The 18,597-nt window shown below is 56.7% G+C and overlaps 3 protein-coding genes across 4 annotated transcripts; 1 reads left to right on the top strand and 2 right to left on the bottom strand.

The window, feature by feature from the left end:
* Nucleotides 1-2,126: 2,126 nt before the first annotated feature.
* On the bottom strand, nt 2,127-2,600 carry TMEM239 (transmembrane protein 239). The gene is given in 2 exon segments (XM_043602742.1): nt 2,127-2,558; nt 2,561-2,600. Coding segments are annotated over 2 exon segments (456 nt in total). The 5' UTR covers nt 2,598-2,600; the 3' UTR covers nt 2,127-2,139.
* CA3H20orf141 (chromosome A3 C20orf141 homolog) lies at nt 2,127-5,090 on the bottom strand. The gene is made up of 3 exons (XM_043602741.1): nt 3,653-5,090; nt 3,177-3,576; nt 2,127-2,608 (listed from the first exon to the last, which is right to left on the bottom strand). The coding sequence occupies exons 1-2, from the start codon at nt 3,913-3,915 to the stop codon at nt 3,336-3,338; spliced, it is 504 nt and encodes a 167-aa protein (XP_043458676.1). The 5' UTR covers nt 3,916-5,090; the 3' UTR covers nt 2,127-2,608; nt 3,177-3,335.
* Nucleotides 5,091-10,363: 5,273 nt separating this feature from the next.
* On the top strand, nt 10,364-17,313 carry CPXM1 (carboxypeptidase X, M14 family member 1). 2 transcript variants are annotated; one of them, XM_043602739.1, is made up of 14 exons: nt 10,364-10,651; nt 12,029-12,190; nt 12,402-12,511; nt 12,636-12,775; nt 12,878-12,968; nt 13,590-13,740; nt 13,826-13,914; nt 14,275-14,398; nt 14,482-14,678; nt 14,759-14,938; nt 15,022-15,319; nt 15,502-15,641; nt 16,755-16,857; nt 16,956-17,313. In XM_043602739.1, exons 1-14 carry the CDS (start codon nt 10,480-10,482, stop codon nt 17,195-17,197), a joined length of 2,199 nt encoding a protein of 732 aa, XP_043458674.1. In that variant the 5' UTR covers nt 10,364-10,479; the 3' UTR covers nt 17,198-17,313. The 2 variants fall into 2 exon arrangements, with proteins under 2 accessions (XP_043458674.1, XP_043458675.1); XM_043602740.1 differs by having other exon boundaries at nt 10,395-10,651; nt 12,038-12,190.
* Nucleotides 17,314-18,597: the final 1,284 nt, after the last annotated feature.

The following is an 18,597-nucleotide window of genomic DNA, read 5'->3' as shown; positions in this document are numbered from 1 at the left end:
ACACACAGAGCTGTCTCTTCTAACGACGGTGCTCATCCCCCCACCGTATTTTACCTTTCCCGTCTCCCGCACCACTCTCAAACATGTCCTTTCTTGTGCAATGCTTCTCAAACATTTGTGTGCATGGGTAGCACTCGGGATCTCCTTAAAATGCAGGCTCTGATTCGGCAAGCCTGGGGTGGGGCCTGACACTGCATTTCTAGCCAGCTTCCAGGTGAGGCCTCTACTGCCGGTCCTGGTGGGACCACACTTTGAGAAGCAAGGCCCTAAGGGCCTCGGTGAGAATTCATTTTGAATTGCTGGGTCACAGGGTATGTGTTGACCTGATAAATATTGCCCATCAGCTCTCCAGTCTGTCCTTACCACCTTATCCTCTACCAGCAGAGCAGGAGGGTAGAAGGTATATATTTATGTGGGGAAGGGAAGGCGGCTTTCTCCTTGTTCCTGTCCATATCCTTCCTCCCCCTCCCCTGCAGTGTGCCTGGTCTGGGTCAAAATGCCCTGTCTCCTTTAATCAGAATGACCCCAAGGCTCTGAAGTGATGACCCTGACCACATTTGAGGGAGAACCATGAGGAGATGGGAAGGAAGGACTGTGCCTGGAGTTTCAGGCGCGGATGCTGAAGGCATCTGACCAGTGGCCTTCATGGTTATGAAACTCCACAGCAAATGGGTTTTAACAAAAAGAAACTTGTGTTCTAGGGGCCGGTCCCTATTGGCCTGAATGTTTAGGTGGTAGGAGAGGGGAACTTTGGTTCTGGGGCTCCAGGAGCAGAAATTTTAGGCTTAGAGATGCAGTGGGGTGAGGACTGGGTAAGGGGTCAGGCGGGTGGGTCTTAGCTGTGATTAGAGCTGTCTGCCATGTGCCTTATGTGGTCATGACAGATCACTATGTTGCTTGGAGGGTTAGCGGGTATATGAATGGCCGCCAACATGCTGGGTATGAAGGGATGCCGCCTTCCACGATCTTCCTGGTACTTGTGAGCAACTGTTGGGACAGTTTCAGAAACCCACGGGCTATGCACTCCCCCACTCACACCGCTGGCCAAGTATCTCCTGGCACTGAGTCCCAGCCCCAAGCATTTCACAATCAGGAGAGTCCAACATCTGCACATTTTGAGATTTCATGTCACACGATCTTTTACATCTTGTCCACACCCATCCATCCTCGTTTAACCATCGGAGGGCCAAAAGGGTACCCATGACAGAGCATCTCTCTGAAGGCCTAGGGAAGCTTCCTGCTCTTTCGACCACCTTCAAGGTCAGAAGACCTTTCGAGCCTACAGATTTTTCTTATAGTTCAATGCAAAAATCTTACAGTTTTCCGGTCTTTGCGAAGTGCTTCACACACAAGGTATTGCCTTTGACTCACACCAGCCCCGGGACAGGGTTGAGACCCACTCACCCCTGAGGTTCAAAAGAATTAACTGGCCGTGGCCACACATTGTGTAAGTGGGGAAATGGGACTTCTCGTTCATTTTGCCATAACAGACCTTAGGAATCTTAGCGCGGGGAACCCTTTGGGATCCTCACTACCCTAGTTGGCCCGCTTAGAGATGTGCATTGAGGCAGAAGGTAGGAGGTCTAGGGAGTGGGGAGTGCCTGGGCAGAAAGGACTGGGAAGTGAGTTTGCTGAGGTCTCATGCGGGTTCTGGCCAGCCCTTTCTCGGCCAGCTTTCTGTCTGTGGGCCCTTTCTAGAGCCTGGGGAAGTGGAAAGGGGGTGAGTGTGAGGAATACCAAGCTAGAAGTTCTCAATGAGTCTGCAGCTGAGATGGCTGAGCACCTGGAAGAAAAAGAGGCTGCCAGTTGCTAAGGGAGCCCTGGTGGTGTCACTCCACTCTGGTGGGAGCTCTAGATGGCTTGGTCCAGCTCCACCCCTGGCTAAGCCTTCTGCCCTGTCCCTTCTTCTCAAAGTCCCTGATGCCCCACACCAAGTACCTGCAGCCTGGGCTTGAGGGAGGTGCCCGGAGGTCAGGCCAGTCTACCCTCTGGTCTCTAGCAACATCACCTATGGCCCGAGCAGCGCTAGGTACTGGTCGTCTGGGGCCTGCTGAGGCCACTGCCCTCCCCCCCCCCCCCGGGGCCTCAGGCCCTAGGCCAGGGCTCAACAGACACAGGCAGCAGGATGGGGTTGCCCTTCTATTGGTCTGAGTCCTGAGCGAAGTCTGGGTGAGACATGGAGGTGAGAAGGCCCACGAGGCTCAGCAGCGTGGAGAAAAGCAGCAGGAAGGAGGCGGTGAAGAGCAGGGCCGGGAGAGCGCTGAGCACCAGCAGCAGGACAGCCGGCAGCAGATGGCTCCACGCTGTGGCCGCAACAGGCCACAAGGAGCTCAGCAGGTAGGAGCCGGTGGTGAAGAGCGCGTGGCACAGCATCAGCGACAGCAGCAGGTAGAGGATCCCCTCCAGACCCCTCAGCACACGCTGAAATGGTTGCCGCCAGCCCGACGTGGTCCACCACTGGGCCCAGCTCCGAGGCACGTGGCACCTGCACCAGCGCACCCAGCCCTGCCGCGTGACCCAGGCCGACCAGGGCACTGCCTGCTGCGGCCCCTCGCCGGCCCGATGCCATCTGTCTCCACTTGGGGCTGCGGCATCATGGTTGGTGCACCTAGGGAGAGGGCCAGGCCAGCTGCAGAAGCAGCCCTGGAGATGCCTGGGACCTCAAGGCAGGTGAGGGGTCCAGGGGTCGGGAGGGAACCAGCGTGGGTGGGGTGGGGCTTTGAGCTGGGGCGTGGATCTTACCTCTGGGCAGAAACCCCTAAGTCATGTTGCTTCCTGCAGCACTCAGGACCGCCTGGCCGCCAGAGTCGAGCCCCCACTGTCATTCCTCCCCCTCCTCCCCCCCTCCCCGGGGATCCCCATTGTGACCCGGGAGGGGGTGGAGTCCAGCCAAGAGAGGAGCCAGCCGCTGCGCGGCCTCTCCATGGCCCCTCCAGCCTGGCAGGGGCACGGGGTGAGCCCACAGATGTAGATTCCCAGGCTTTCCTGCGGGAAGCCCCCTCGGGATCCCCGTTCCTACCCTGCTACCTGATATCCAGTCCCACTCTGCTCTCTTGCCCGTCTTTCTGGACGCCCATTCTCTGGAACCACAGAGGAGGCCAGAATGGCCAACCCCAACCCGCAAGCTCAGAAATGGCTGCCACATCCTGTCCTGCGCTCCCTGTCCCTCATCTCACCTTCTATTTCTTGTCCTCAGACTCAGACCCAGGTGTCCACTGTCCGTATTGTGGGTCCGGAGGTCCCCTGAGCTCAGAGGTACGCTCCTGCGTGCTCAGCCCAGGACGGAGGAAAGGAGACCTGGGAAGCAGCATGGCCAGTGTATTTCTGGAGGGCACTCAGACCCAAGGATGGAGGCAGAAAGCCAGGCCGAGCAGGGCCACGGGCACGCCGCGCGCTCCCAGGAACAAGCCCAGGCCCAGAAGCAGCAGCAGCAGGGCCTCGTGGGGGCTGAGTCTTCCTGGGACCACCGCCGCCGTAGGTAGGAGGACAGCCTCCCGCTGTCCCGGACCCTCACCGGCCCCCTGACTCCGGCCTCCCGTGAGAAGTGTGTGCTGTGGCCCGGGGGCGTCTGCGGGCCTGTGGAGAGAGCAGGTGGCCTCTGGGCTTCTAGAAGGTGACCACTTACCCGCCTGCCAGGCTGCAGCGCACTTACCAGTGGAGCAGGTCGAAGGCCAGGAAACTGACCAGGAGCAGCAGCAGCAAGGCTGGGCCAGCCGTGGAAAAGACTGTCCGAATCGTCAGCCCCAGTGCCCCCAGCCCTAGGACGCTGTCGAGGAGCTGGGCCAGGTTAGGGCCCCAGGGGGACGTACGTGGACCCACTGGACTACACGACCCCTCCCCCGCACCCGGGCCCCTGGGAGGGACTGGGATAGGATAAGCAAGGGCTTTGGGCCTGGGTAAGCAGAGCTGGGTCATGGAGGGAGGTGGAGGTGACAGGAAGGACTAATGTGGGAGGGAGTGTGGGGAGTGGGTGTGTGGGAGGGAGTGGGGCCCTGGCAGACACTCAAGGGTGAGCTCGGTGGGAATCTCCCCCTCCCCACACACCCACCCACCAAACCCTCCTCACCTCTCTTTTCAGTCAGCTATTCTGGGACGGGGCAGCTGGGGCATTGTGACCTATTGCCAGGTGGGGCCCTGGGGCAGAGAGGGGGGCTGCTGCTGGTTTGGGCCTCATAAGCTTAGCCAGAAGGGAGTCAGTGATTTCTGAGAATGAAGACTCATCCCCTTGCCTTTGGGAATTCTCTGCCCTAGGGCTCCTCCCCCCACCCCTGCCGTGGGGATCTGAGTTACCAGGAAGGCATTCTAACCCCATCATCACAAGGGCAGCTGAGCACGAGAGAGGAAGGACTGCTTTCTTTCTCCTGCGGGTTCCCAGAGCTGTGTGTCCAGGGACAATCGTTCAATCTTCCTGTCGGCAGCTCTCTCTCCCCTGAGAGCTGGGTGATACCTGTGGGCCCCCGTGGGGGGAATTTTCAGGATGGTAGCCCTGGAGTGCAGAGATAGGCTCTGCCAGGAAGTTCCCTGAGGCTTTCTGGGGCGGGGCTCCCACCAGACTGCTAAGGGGTGGGGCAGGAGGGGGCTGTTTCTCAGCCCTGTGGCTTGTGGGAAGTGTTCCAGATACTGGGATTCCAGAAATGGCATAGATAACGTGAATGTAAGAGGGCCATATCATAGGAACCCCCAAACTGGAGGTTGAAGTTACCCTCTGAGAATGAAATTAAGGAAAATGGACAGATAAGGAAGAGATTGATCATCTGAAAAAAAAAAACCAAAACCCTATTCCCATGATAATCTGTAAGTGGGTGGTGGTTACAGAATTTCCACCGCATCTCAGTTTAGTGACTTGAGAGGCAAGAGTGGAAGCGGATCATAACTAGGAACAGAATCCTTGCGCATATACCATACTTTGAAGGAAAACTGAATGGGGTGGGGGAAGAAGGGGACAGTGACCATAGAGCCCCGAGGAGAGGAGGCAGCAAGAATCAGGCACCAGGGGCTCCTGGTTGGTGGCTCAGTTGGTTAAGCATCCAGATTCTCCGCATGGGCTCAGGTCATGATCTCACGGTTCGTGGAATCGAGTCCTGCCACAGGCTTTGCACTGACAGAGTGGAGCCTGCTTGGGATTCTTACTCTCCCTCTCTCTCTCTCTCTGCCCCTCCCCTGCTTGCATGCATGTGTATCCACCTTCTCGCTCTCTCTCTCCACTAAAACAAATAAATAAACATTAAAAAAAAGAATCAGGTGGCATATCTCATATCTGCCTCCAGTGGGCCCTGTCCAAAGACTCAAGCCTGGTGGACTTGACATCTTTGGAAGTGATGGGCTCAACAGTGCATAGAGCCAATGCTGCTGGCCCTTGAGACCATTCATTGGTGGTTCTTGCTTTGGTTCTTCCCAGAGTAATAAAGCAATGCCTGCAAAATTCTGAGGGAAGATTATTTCCAACCTAAACCCAGGTATCTGTCCAAATGATTATCACATATGAGAATAGAATAAAGACATTGTAAGCCATGCAAGTTCTCAAAAATTTGACCTTGCATACACTCTTTCCTAGAAAGCTGCCAGAGGATGTGCTTCAGCAAAATCAGGCATTAAACCGCAAGGACAATACGAGACTAAAGAAATGAGGCTAAGTACAGGAAAGCAATGATGAGAAAGGCTCAGGATGTCAGCTGTGCTTCCCAGTGAAGAAAGCAAACAACCCAGCCTGGACTCAAAAGCAAGATGCTCCGGGAGGGATGTCTCCAGAAGAAAATGAGATTGATTATCTGCGGTTTTTAGATATGTTAAAAATAAATGTTCAGTTCTGCTGGTTGCTTTGGGAGTAAATTATCCATTGGTGCCCAGAAAACCAAGCAGATGATAAAACAAAGTAATCACTAACTCCAGGGAACACAAAAAGCTGAACAGTAATATTTACATGGCCACAAGGTAAGCCCTGAATATCCATCCCAGTGATTTAGCTCTTTGGGAGGACGGAAGAAGTGTGGTAGTGTCCTTGAACGTATGTGTGGGGGAGGGTGGTACGAAAAGCAAAATCCTTAATTCCATAGCAGGAAATCTACAGATAACATCTAGACCTAGAAAAATTAAGAGGTAGCAATAGAAGCATAGAGATAAATACAAGGAGAAATAACAATTAAAAGTGGCTGACTCGGGAATGGAGAAGCATAGAAAAGAGTCTTCTATTGCAAGCCTAAAATGTGATTTACCTTTAAAACTATATTCTGTAGTATTTTGGTCAAAATGATTTAGTTCAACATAAAGAAAATTAATGGAGGGTCATATTGTAGAGGTCAGGAACATACCCTCCCGGGATGAACGAAATACCAATTTCCAAACGTTACCTGGATGTGCTCTTGTAGCTTGAGATAGGATTTCCGGTGACAGCCTCAAACACCATCCAACTTGAAAGTTGTGAGTCTCATGCATTTTAGATGGAGGTGCTCTAAATCTCCATCTAGTGCTTCTCAGCCTTTAAGGTGCACATGAGCCTCCTGGGGTTGACTCCTCTGGGGATCTCAGTTAAAATGCAGATTCTGATGCAGCAGGTCTGGGGTTGGCATTCTGCATTTCTAACAAGCTCCCCGGGGATGGCGGTCCCGTTGGTCCTCTGCCACATTTTGAGAAGGAGGGCTCTCAGAGACATGGGTGTACAAAAGAGAGAGAGAGAGCTGGGGGAGAGGTGGTGAGCAAACGACGGGTAGGTGGGGAGATGCCTCCTAGTGCATGTAGGTGCCATGGTGGGGTGGGCAGTCTCCATGAAGGCTCACCTCCATCACAGGGAGAGCACTTAGTACAGAGTGAGTTCTGCCCCCGCATCAGGGACAGAAGATTAGGAGGCCCAGGCAGGCAGCAGATTCCACGACTTCTCTACTTGTTGCAGCCAGACACATGGCCTCCTTTCTTTTCTTGATTTATTCCATCCATGCATGGGGGAATAAGAGGGCTGTATTAAGCTGTTTTCCCCCCCTTAGTTCATCTGGTTAGTTTAGGAGCCCCTGGGAACCGCACATTATCTCGCTTCATCACAAAACCCTGAGATTAAGATATTATTGCCCCGCCCCCCCCCCCATTTTACAGATGAGGAAACAGAGGCTCAGAGAGCGAGGGACTGTCCAAGGATACCCACACAAAATAACACAGCAGAGGCGGGTGTGAAACTAAGCCTATGCGGTACCAAAGTCAGCAGCTCTCCTCTCCACCTCCAGCCACCTGACCACCCTGGGGAGCCGGCAGGAGTGGAGCACCTCAGTGCAAACCTCGGAGCTGCGCCTCCAGAACCTGCTTCCAGGTAACCAAGTGGCAAGGGCCGAAGGCAACAGCCGAGCTGGGAGCAGATGCGAGGGGATGAGGAACTAATGAAGGAGCATAGAAGGTTCTGAGGGGTTCAGGGGGGCATGGAGGGACACGAAGCGGCCCCGAAGGTTGTTACAGGGCAGAAAGGCAAGGGGTAAGAGGTGAAAATAAGGATGAGGGGGCACAGGGGACACAATAGGTATCAGCATCCCGCAGATCCGAGCCTCTGAGGGATCAGCCAGGGGTGGTCAGCATGCCCCATCCAGCCAGTCCCTTTGGGGGAATGTCCCCCAGTTCGTGGTCTGCCATCTCTTCCTACAGAACCTTGCGCTGTTGGGGAGAGTCAGCTCCCCTCAGCCCTGCTTGGTCAAGGTCTCTCTAAACCTTGAATATATACACAGATACTTTTTTTTTAGTGTTTATTTTTGAGAGAGAGAGAGCATGAGTAGGGGAGGGTCAGAGAGAGAGGGAGGCACAGATTCCAAAGCAGACCCCCAGGCTCTGAGCGAGCTGTCAGCCCAGAGCCCCACGCGGGGCTCGAACCCACAAACCGCAAGATCGTGACCTGAGCCGAAGTTGGGCACCCAACCAACTGAGCCACCCAGGCGCCCCTACACAGATACTTTTTGAGCCCTGACTAGGGACCAGGTGCTGTTCTAGGTCCTGAGGTGCAGCTTTGAACATATGGGTACGAGAAGCTCTTCTGGAGTGTGGCTTATCTTTGCTGGGGGGTGGGGACCCACACAGTGAACACATAACAAAACAAGATAATCTCAAAATGTTGAGTTGCCTTGAAGACAATAATAAAACAGGGTGAGAGGATAGAGTGGGTGTGGAGGATGGGGCTTGCTTTCATCAGAATGGTCAGCAAAGGCTTCTGGAAACCGGTGACACTGAAAAGCAATCTGCAGAATGAGGATGCAAATTTGGTGAACCAGTGCAAAGGCCCTGAGGCTGGATGGGCCTGATGTGTCGGAGGGACTGCTAGAATGCCGGTGTGGCTGGAGGAATATGAGCCAGAGGAGCCCAGGGTGATGAGAGGGGAAAGGTGTGGGTAGGGAAGAGCCTTGTCATAAGGGCCTGGCCGGTGAAACCCCTAGGGACTTAAGGCAGGAGCAAATTGACCAAATTTTTTTTTTTTTTAATTTTAAGGGAAGGAGGGAGGGAGGGAGAGAGACAGGGAGAGAGAGAGAGAGAGAGAGAGAGAGAGAGAGAGAGAACACAGTGGGGGAGGGGCAGAGAGAGGGAGAGAGAATCCCAAGCATTCACTACCAATCCCTAGGTGGGGCTCGAACTCCCTAACCATGAGGTCATGACCTAAGCCAAACCAACAGTTTGACGCTTCACCCACTGCACCACCCAGATGCCCCAGAAGTTGACCCGATTTAACTGTGGGTGGGAGCCTCAGAAGGCTGAGATGTCCTAGTTGGGTGGCCCCTCACACCCGTCTATCAAACTTGGGTGGGGTTGGAGTCAGAGACAGAGAAGTGGCCACATTGGGCTTTGGAGGAAGAGGGAGCAGCCCTCAGGACCTGTTCAGACCCACTTCTAGCTCCACGGGAGCCTGTCCTGACCTCCCACGGCAAAGAAGCCTCAGCGTATAGTACTGTCTTTCTGCCCCTGATCTGGCCAGCCCCGTGCCTCAGGAACCCTTGGCTTTGGCGCCTTTCCTTGAGTTTTTCTAATCCCCCTTTGGTGCCTGGGACCCAGCAGTGTTGCCCAGGCGGGATGCTCCAAGGCAGAAGTGAGGCCGCGCGGGCTCTGACCTGGTTACTCCCGTTCTGGGGACTCTCTACCCAGAATGCTTGGGTTGGGGCAGATGCCTTGAGGCGCTCCAGGACTCGCTTCTGCGTTGGTGCTGGGTCAGTTCCAGGGGTACAGTGGGTTATTTCTTGGGAGGGATCATGGGAGACTGGGCCGCCAGAATGGTTTGGGGGTGATACAAAGTGTTTATATAGATAGAGGCCCTGCAAAAAATATTTGCTCAGGGCGGCACGCACTCCAGAGGATTCCTGGCCACCTCTGGGCATCCCTTCTTAGGTGGGGATGGCAGTACTTCCCAGGCGGGCTCCTTGCAAAGACAAAACACTGCCCAGAGGAGCACAGTGGATGCCTTTCCTTCCTTCTGGGAGGCGATCTGGTGTGGGGGAATCAGAGGGGGCTGGGGAGCGGGAATGGGAAAGGGCCTGCGCTCTGGAATCCCGGGATCCGGGGCAACCAGCCAGCAAGAGACCCCGGGCTGCTGGCCCCCGGGAGGACACTGAGGTGGCGGTGGGGAAGGCAGCAGGGAGGGCCGGACGCGCGCGCATCAGGCCTCGGCCCCTCCACCCACGGCCCCGGCCCGCTGGGTATCGGCTCCCGCTCCTCTCCTCGGATTATGTAAGCCCAGAACGTGGCAGCCGGGTGAGCAAAGGAGTAGGGGAGGGCAGGGGGAAGGAAGAGAGAAGAGAGGCGGGGCCGGAGAAGGGGATGGCGGTGGGAAGTACCGCCTCTGGTTGGGCCCCTCGAGTGGTCTTTCGGAAAGATTCCCGGAGGGCTAGTCCTCCCCCCACCCCCGCTCCGCCCCCGCCCCACCCCGCGCCTTAGTTTCCCTCCCGTCTTTCTGTCCCATCCACCCTGGCAGGGGGTTTTCTGATTCTGGGTGGATTTCCCTCTCGGGTAGCAGTTTCCTCCCCAAAGTTCTCAGCTTTGCTGCCTTGGCCAAGTCAGTTGGGCGCTCTGAGCCTCAGTTTACCAGTTTGTAAAATAAGGTTTGATCGAGAGGCCACGTGCAAAGCGCCTAGCACGGTGTGTGACGCCAAGTAGGTGCCCACTGTGGGGCGGGCGCCTCACAGGATTAAGTGGGATCAGGGGTGCCGAGGGGCTGTCCAAACCCCAGAGGGCAGCGCACCAGCCGGGCGGGTGAGCTCGGGACGGCCGGAGGGGGCGGGGCAGGGTCGGCGGGTGCGGAGACCCGCGGCGGCCGCTCCGGGGTCTGTCGCGGGCGCACCGCCCGGGCCCTGCCCTGCCCACCCCTCCCCTCCCGGGTCCCAGGCCCGCGGGCGTGCGGTGGGCGGGCCGGAGGCGCAGGGGGCGTGCGGCGGCGGCAGGAAGGGGCGGGGGGCTCCCGAGCGCCCGGCAGGAAGAGACAAACCCACCGACCGCAGCAGGCCCCGCGCATCCGCACCTTTGGACTCAGCCATGTGGGGTCTCCTGCTCGCCTTGGCCACCTTCGCGCCTGCCGTCGATCTGGGTCTGGGGACGCCCGGCGCCTCCGGGCTGGGCCTCGCGCCGCCCGCTACCACCAAGGCCCCGGTCTCGACCCTGGCCCCGAGTAGCAACCCGGCACAGCAGCCCTCGGGGAAGAATAACGGTGAGCGCCCGGACCGAGGGCCCGCTTCTCGGGCTAGTCGGTCACCCCACTCTCCCGTCCACTGTGTGCCGACCCTTCCCCAACACACACACACGCACGCACACACACACTCACGCTCACACACTCCCTGCCTGGAGCTTGTGTGCCGACCCTTCCCCAGCGCCCGCGCGCGCGCGCGCACACACACACACACACACACACACACATTCTCTCCTCCCTTCCTTCCTCCCTGCCCCTTGTTACGGCTGCTGACTCAGCAGCCCTAGTTCCCGGCCAGACCAAGTCAGCGGTCCTGGGACTGGAGCCAGTAGGAGGTTGCCTCTTTCAGCCCCAAACCTTCCCTTTTCACAGATGAGAAAACTGAGACCGGAGCCAGCAGAAGGGGAGAAAGAGGGACAGACAAAAGCACCGAGACTAAATGGTGCAGAATTAGACTTAGGGCAGAGAGAGCTTAAGGGCAGGGGCTGGAAGGAAAGAAGGAGAGCAAGGCAGGGAGAGTGCTTTTTGCTGAGGCTGCCTGGAGGATAGGGGCGCCATCAGGGGAAGGGGAGAGGCAGGCTGCCCGACTTCCTGACTTTTCAGAAGTGAGTAGGTAGAGGAGGAAGTCAAAGGGATGGCCCCCAGGAGGGCTCCTCAGAGGAGGCAAATGAAACTGGGTCCTGAAGGGTGGATATCTCTGAATTAGGAAGAGCCAAAAAGAGAGAGCAGCGAAGAAGAAACAGTATGTGGAAAGGCATGGGTCACCAGATAGGAAAATGTACAGCCCGTTCTGGAGGTACCTGTAGAGCCTGCGTGGGTGCGTGGGGAGCTAGTGGCATCTGCCGTGTTCCAGGCCCTGTGCTGAGGGCGAGCAGGACACAGGCCAGCCCTGGAAAGCCTGAGCACCCAGACAAACATGAATCTGAGGACGGAACATCTCAGCCCAGAGGGCAGATGCAGCGATAAAGGCAGCACGGAGGCTTTGGAGCAGGAGACTAAGTCTGGAGCTGAGGAAGGCTCCTGGGCTGAAATTCAAAGAATGGGAGTTAGGCAATGAGATCAGCGGTGGGGGACGGTGCGATGGAGAGGGTCAGCCCAGGCAAAGGCCTGGAGATAAAGAACTAAACTCAGCTCTTTGGAGCAACCAAATAGTTCCCAGTGGCTGGGTGTAGCTCTCCATTGGGGAGGGTCAGCGATGAGGCTGGCCAAACACGTAGTCACGTCAAGAAGGAGAAGAAGCCAAGAACGTGCCAGAGAGGCAGGTGGGGGTCAGACTTCAAGTCCATGCTAAGGTCTTTAGATACTTGAGGTCGGGGGTGGGGGTGCTGCTAGGGGCTTGCATGCTTCTTGGGCTGGCAGACCACTCCATCTGCCCTGGTGTGCCTCCCTGGTCCCCAGGGACCTCAGAACAGCACGTCCGGATTCGCTTCGTCAAGAAGAAAAAGGTCATTATAAAGAAAAGAAAGAAGCTAACTAGACCCAGACTGCTGGTGACTACCGGGCCTCCAGTGATCACCACCCCTGCGGGAGCCCTTGACCTCCCAGAGGAGAAGGAACCAGGTACTGCCCTTCCGGGGGTCCTGCCCAAACTTGCAGCCCATGGGCCACATACTGACGTCACCTTTGGCCTCATGGGCAAAGGCATGGCCCCAGCTCGCCCAGCACATGGGCAAGCGTAGGCTCGGCTTCCTACCTGCCCTGACTACTCTCTCTCTCTCTCTCTCTCTCTCTCTCTCTCTGGTCCTGTTTCACTGCTCTGTCCCTGCCCCAGGCTGCCCCCCTTTGGGCCTGGAGTCCCTGCGAGTTTCAGATAGCCAGCTCGAGGCATCCAGCAGCCAGTCCTTTGGTCTTGGACCACACCGGGGACGGCTCAACATCCAGGTCAGCAGTCCTGGGTCCAATTAGGGCAACCCCTAGGAACTTCTTCCCTGCACCTCCCCAGGCACCATCCTGGCCCACCCTATACTGTTCACCTGGGTCTGATGGCCATGTCCTGTGCCCACAGTCAGGCCTGGAGGATGGTGATCTCTATGATGGGGCCTGGTGTGCTGAGCCTCAGGATGCTGAGCCGTGGCTTCAGGTGGATGCCAGGCACCCCACCCGCTTCTCGGGCATTATCACACAGGGCAGGAACTCTGTCTGGAGGTGAGGCAGGCTAGCCCAGTCCAGGAAGTCACGGGCAGACTCGGGAGGGTTGGGGTGGGAGTCCTGAGGCCACGGAGGATCTCTCCCGACCTCTCCTGCCAGGTACGACTGGGTCACATCATACAAGGTCCAGTTCAGCAATGACAGCCGGACGTGGTGGGGGAGCAGGAACCGTAGCAGTGGGATGGATGCGGTGAGTGGTCCCATGGGGGCTGGGCCCCACTGTAGGGTACTAGGCTGGGCTGGGGCTCCTCTGAGGTCAAGGAACAGACGCCCACTCAGCATCCCAGGAGAAAGGGGGTTGTTGTCAAGATGTGTGGCACCCACCAGGCAGCCTTGGGGCCAAGCTGCTTTGGAATATGCCTACCTCCTCCCCAGATACTTTCTCCACGGGGTGGGTCCGCTTCATGCTGTAGCTTCCTGCTAGAACACCCTTTCTGGTCGATGGGCCTCAGACCCTTGCGCCACTTCTCACCTCCCCCACCGCTCTGGCTTTCCCATCTCACGGACCCCTTTTTATACCAGGCTACAGTGTGGGGCCTGGTCAGCTTTAGGACTGGCTGTTCCTGAGCGATGGGGCCATATTGGTCTAATAAGCTGCGACCCAGCCAGAAAGCATGGTTGCCTAGAGCGGCCTGTTGGCAGGGGGTAGGAGGGGTGGGCGGGTGGTCTGTGTTTGACAGAGAGTGCAGGTCTCCAGGCAAGCCTGCCAGGGTGGGTTTGGTGGTGAGCTCGGAGGCCTGAGCTCCTTCTCTGCTTCCGGGCCAGGCTGCTGGGGTTTGAGCAGTCCCATTAAAGGACTCGATGCCCCCAGGTATTTCCTGCCAATTCAGACCCAGAGACACCGGTGCTGAACCTCCTGCCTGAGCCCCAGGTGGCCCGCTTCATTCGCCTGCTGCCCCAGACCTGGCTCCAGGGAGGCGATTCCTGCCTCCGGGCAGAGATCCTGGCCTGCCCTGTCTCAGGTGGGCAGTCGGACAAGGGCTGGATGAGCAGGGTAAAAACCTCCGCCGTGGACTCCCCCTTGACCATGAATTCATTCTCCACCAGATCCCAACGACCTATTCCCTAAGGCCCCTGCACTGGGATCCTCTGATCCTTTGGACTTCCGGCATCACAATTACAAGGCCATGAGGAAGGTCAGACATGAACTCCTATGACCCAGGAGGGAGGAGCTGCCTAGCTCCGGTCCCCTTCCCACCAGGGCATAACCTGCTATGACTATCCTCATGTCCCCCCTCCCCCTACTGTCTCATCCTTCTCGCCCGTTGACCCCTAAACTCTGCCCCGGTTTCCTTTGCTGTGGTATTTCCCTCATCCTAACCCTTCCTTCTGGTCTGCTATTGCTCTGGTCCTATTCAGTGCCATGGTGCCCCATCTGTGTGGGCCACCGCTGGTTTTTGTGAGCCCTTCCATGGCCTCATGTGGTCTGATCCTTGGGTCTAATCCTCCCGTGCCCCATGCCGTGCTATACTCTGCCCCCGCCCACCCCCCCCCAGCTGATGAAGCAGGTGAACGAGCAGTGCCCCAACGTCACCCGCATCTACAGCATTGGGAAGAGCCACCAGGGCCTGAAGCTGTACGTGATGGAAATGTCGGACCACCCTGGCCAACATGAGCTGGGTACTGGCAGGTTCTGGGCAGGGAGAGGTAGGCACAGGGAAGGGTTGTGGGCACGAGCCCACGTGGAGCCCCTGTGTTCCCAGGAGAGCCCGAGGTGCGCTATGTGGCCGGCATGCATGGGAATGAGGCCCTGGGGCGGGAGTTGCTCCTGCTTCTGATGCAGTACCTGTGCCGTGAGTTCCTGCGAGGGGACCCGCGGGTGACCCGGCTGCTCACCGAGACACGTATTCACCTGCTGCCCTCCATGAACCCTGATGGTTATGAGACTGCCTTTCGCCGGGTAGGCCGCCTGGCATGAGGGCCGCCCCGCTCCTTCTGCCCTGATGCCTGCTTGGCTTGAACAGGCCCCTTCCCTGGCAGGGCTCGGAGCTGGTAGGCTGGGCAGAGGGCCGCTGGAACCAGCAGGGCATTGACCTTAACCATAATTTTGCTGACCTCAACACACCGCTGTGGGAAGCAGAGGATGACGGGCTAGTGCCTGACACCGTCCCCAACCATCACCTGCCACTGCCCACTTACTACACCCTGCCCAACGCCACCGTGAGTATTCTGGGGAAGTGGCGGAGGGTCATCGGGGGGCTCTTGTCTCTGTCTCCCACCTCACCCCACCTGACCCTGTCTAGGTGGCTCCCGAAACGCGGGCAGTGATCGAGTGGATGGAGCGGATCCCCTTTGTGCTGAGCGCCAACCTCCACGGGGGTGAGCTCGTGGTGTCCTACCCGTTCGACATGACTCGGACCCCGTGGGCTGCCCGTGAACTCACGCCCACCCCGGATGATGCCGTATTCCGCTGGCTCAGCACCGTCTATGCTGGCACTAACCGGGCCATGCAGGACCCAGACCGCCGACCCTGCCACAGCCAAGACTTCTCCTTGCACGGCAACATCATCAACGGCGCTGACTGGCACACAGTCCCCGGGAGTATGTGCCTCAGGGTAGAGTTAGCCCTGGCCCCAGAACCCTGTCCCCGTGAGACAGTCTGCCCGGTCCGCGTAGAGCAGCGGTGTTGACCATCCCTCCGGGAAGTGTCTCACAGAGGAGGGCTACCAGGCGGGCAGGGCTCCCTTCCCCCACTTACGCTCCAGTATCCATGGCCACCCTAGGTATGAATGACTTCAGCTACCTGCACACCAACTGCTTTGAGGTCACCGTGGAGCTGTCCTGTGACAAGTTTCCTCACGAGAACGAGCTGCCCCAGGAGTGGGAGAACAACAAAGATGCCCTCCTCACCTACCTGGAGCAGGTTGGATCCGAATCCCCCCCCGACCCTGGCCTGCCGTGGTCTGCTGTCCGTGTAGGGTTGCAGCTCCCACGGGGGGGGGGGGGGGCTTCCAGGGTCCGACCGGACGTGCTGACTCACAGAGGCCTTGGGTCACACTTGGTATCAGATTGACCTGGAGGGTTAGAGCACTGAAAGCACAGTCTGCCGCCAGGGCAGCATCAGACATCATTAGCCGGAGGTGTAGACCGCACAGCAGTATAGACCCGGGTCCCCGGAGCTGTCCCAGAGCTGTCTTGGGAGAGCTGTTCTCAGAAAAGACCCATTATTCAAGTGCAGGGGGTGTCCTGGCATAGGCGCGTCGCATCCCACAGGAACTATATCCCTTGTGATGGCTCTGTCAGTATGGTTTCCAAAGGTTCCAAAATGACAAGCCCTATGTCAAGTGTCGCTGAACTTGGGGAAACCCAAAGATGAGCCTTCCTACCAGGTGTTTGTAGTTTTCCCAGTCCAGATGCATTTTATCCATCAGGAGTTTTATTTTATTTTATTTTTATTATTTTTTTATTTTTATTTTATTTTATTTTTTTAACGTTTATTTATTTTTGAGACAGAGAGAGACAGAGCATGAACAGGGGAGGGACAGAGAGAGAGGGAGACACAGAATCAGAAACAGGCTCCAGGCTCTGAGCCATCAGCCCAGAGCCCGACGCAGGGCTTGAACTCACGGACCGCGAGATGGTGACCTGAGCTGAAGTCGGATGCTTAACCGACTGAGCCACCCAGGCACCCCCTTTTTTTAAAAAAAACGTATATTTATTTTTGAGAGAGAGAGCATGCAGTGGAAAGGCAGAAAGAGAAGGGGACAGAGGATCCAAAGTGGGCTCTGTGTTGAGAGCAGAGAGCCCGATGTGGGGCTCGAACGCACAAACTGAGAACGTGACCTGAGCCGAAATTGGACGCTTAACCGACTGAGCCACCCAGGTGCCCCCATCAGGAGTTACTTTTACCAGGGTATTGCCACCTAGGAACATAGACATGCCATCTTCAAGTCTGCCGTGAACAGAGCTGGAAAATGAGGTGAAGGTCACACCTCATGCAGAAAGAAAAGGGTTTTGATAGCCTTTTCCCGCACAGGTGCGAGTGGGCATTGCAGGAGTTGTGCGGGACAAGGACACGGAACTCGGGATTGCCGATGCTGTCATTTCTGTGGACGGGATTAACCACGATGTAACAACAGGTGTGTCGGGGAGGGGATGGCGGAGGTGTGGGAGGCCTTTAGGCAGGGTCAGAAGCTGAGGATCACTGGATCCTGATCGTGACCTTCACTCTTGTCAGCATGGGGCGGGGATTACTGGCGCCTGCTGACCCCAGGGGACTATATGGTGACCGCCAGTGCTGAGGGCTATCACTCAGTGACGAGGAGCTGCCGGGTCACCTTTGAAGAGGGCCCAGTGCCCTGCAATTTCCACCTCACCAAGACTCCCAAACAAAGACTTCGAGAACTGCTCGCCTCCGGGGCCAAAGTGCCCCCAGACCTTCGGAGGCGTCTGGAGCGCCTGAGGGGGCAGAAGAATTAACACCTCCAGGTGAACAGCCCCAGAGCCTTGGGCAGGCTGGACCTGTCCAGAACTGAAAGCGGGAGGGACAGTGGGGGGAGAGGTGCTGAGGCTCATTAAAGCTACTTGGTACCTCAGGCAGCCTTCCTGCGGTCTCTGTGTCCCAGGTCCTGCCCCTGGGCCAGGCCTCGGCTTCCCCTCTCCCCGATCCTAGTCCACACACGCTGGCAGGCTCTCATCAGATGACTTCTGGAGAAATGGTGTGGAAAGAGGATCCCGCCCGGGTTCTTGAACCTAGGGCTTGCCAGAGCAACTCCTCCATCAATCAGCTTCAGCAGGAACCATTGCAGTGCTCAGACCCAAGCATGCATGCAAGGCGTCAAGGATAAACAGTGCCCTCCCAGCCTCCTGGGGCTCACCGTCAAGAGAGGGGACAGTTTGGCACGGTGCGGGCCATGCTGTGGGAGCACAGACGGGATTACATACGTGGGCGTGAAATATGGCAGCGCAGTTCGGCAGGGACTCAAAAGGTCAAGGATGCAACAGATGGGAAGGTTCTCGGAGGTTAGATGGGAGGCGGCCCAAGTGTGGGGTATGGACCGAGAGCTCCAAGGAGAGACAAGACGGGGAAGACAGAACAGCGGGGGACATTAGAATTTGCTCCACCAGCCCTCTTTGGGGGGTGTTGGTAAATGACAAGATTTGATCCGTTTCCTTCAGAATGAAGGGCAAATTATGTGTCAGTATTGCGAGGGAAATAGCCTGCTTAGGTATTTTAAGCCAGAGGAAAATTTAACGCTGGGCATTGGCTATAAAGGTTTTGGAAGAGCTGGATGAGAAAAAGAGAGAAAGGAGTTTTACCTGAAAATCAGGCCACTTACCGTTTGCAGCCACTTTGCCATGATCGCTTGTCATGGCTCGAGGCTGAAGCAGAATAATTTCTTCCTTCCTTCCACTTTCTAATCTCCAACCTCCAAAATCCACTGGCAAAATCTAACTGTAACTGGGGCGCCCGGCTGGCTCAGTCAGTGGAGCGTGCAACCCTTGATCTCGGGGTCGTGAGTTCCAGCCCCATGTTGGGCGTAGAGATTACTTAAAGAAATAAAATGTTCAGAAAAATCTAACTGTGCCCTAGCTTGCAAAGAAACCCACAAAATGTAGTTTCCAGGCGCCCCCCCCCGCCGCCCTGCAGTTCAGAGAAGAGCTTGTAAGGGGCAATTACTAACGTGTAGATTCAACACAAAGACATCCATATCGCCTTCCGTTAGGCAAGCTGTGCCTTAGTGTGGGCTGTTGTATTGTCTCTGTTTCTAGAGCTGTTTCCGCCCCTCATATTTTCTTTTAACAAAATGCTTATTTATTTTTGAGAGAGAGAAAGAGAAAGCATGGGGGAGGGGCAGAGGGAGACAGATCTGGAACCG

This window comes from Prionailurus bengalensis, chromosome A3 (assembly GCF_016509475.1).
Source record: "Prionailurus bengalensis isolate Pbe53 chromosome A3, Fcat_Pben_1.1_paternal_pri, whole genome shotgun sequence".
In the NCBI taxonomy this organism is placed as follows: domain Eukaryota; kingdom Metazoa; phylum Chordata; class Mammalia; order Carnivora; family Felidae; genus Prionailurus; species Prionailurus bengalensis.
This window is presented reverse-complemented; position numbering and strand designations above follow the sequence as displayed.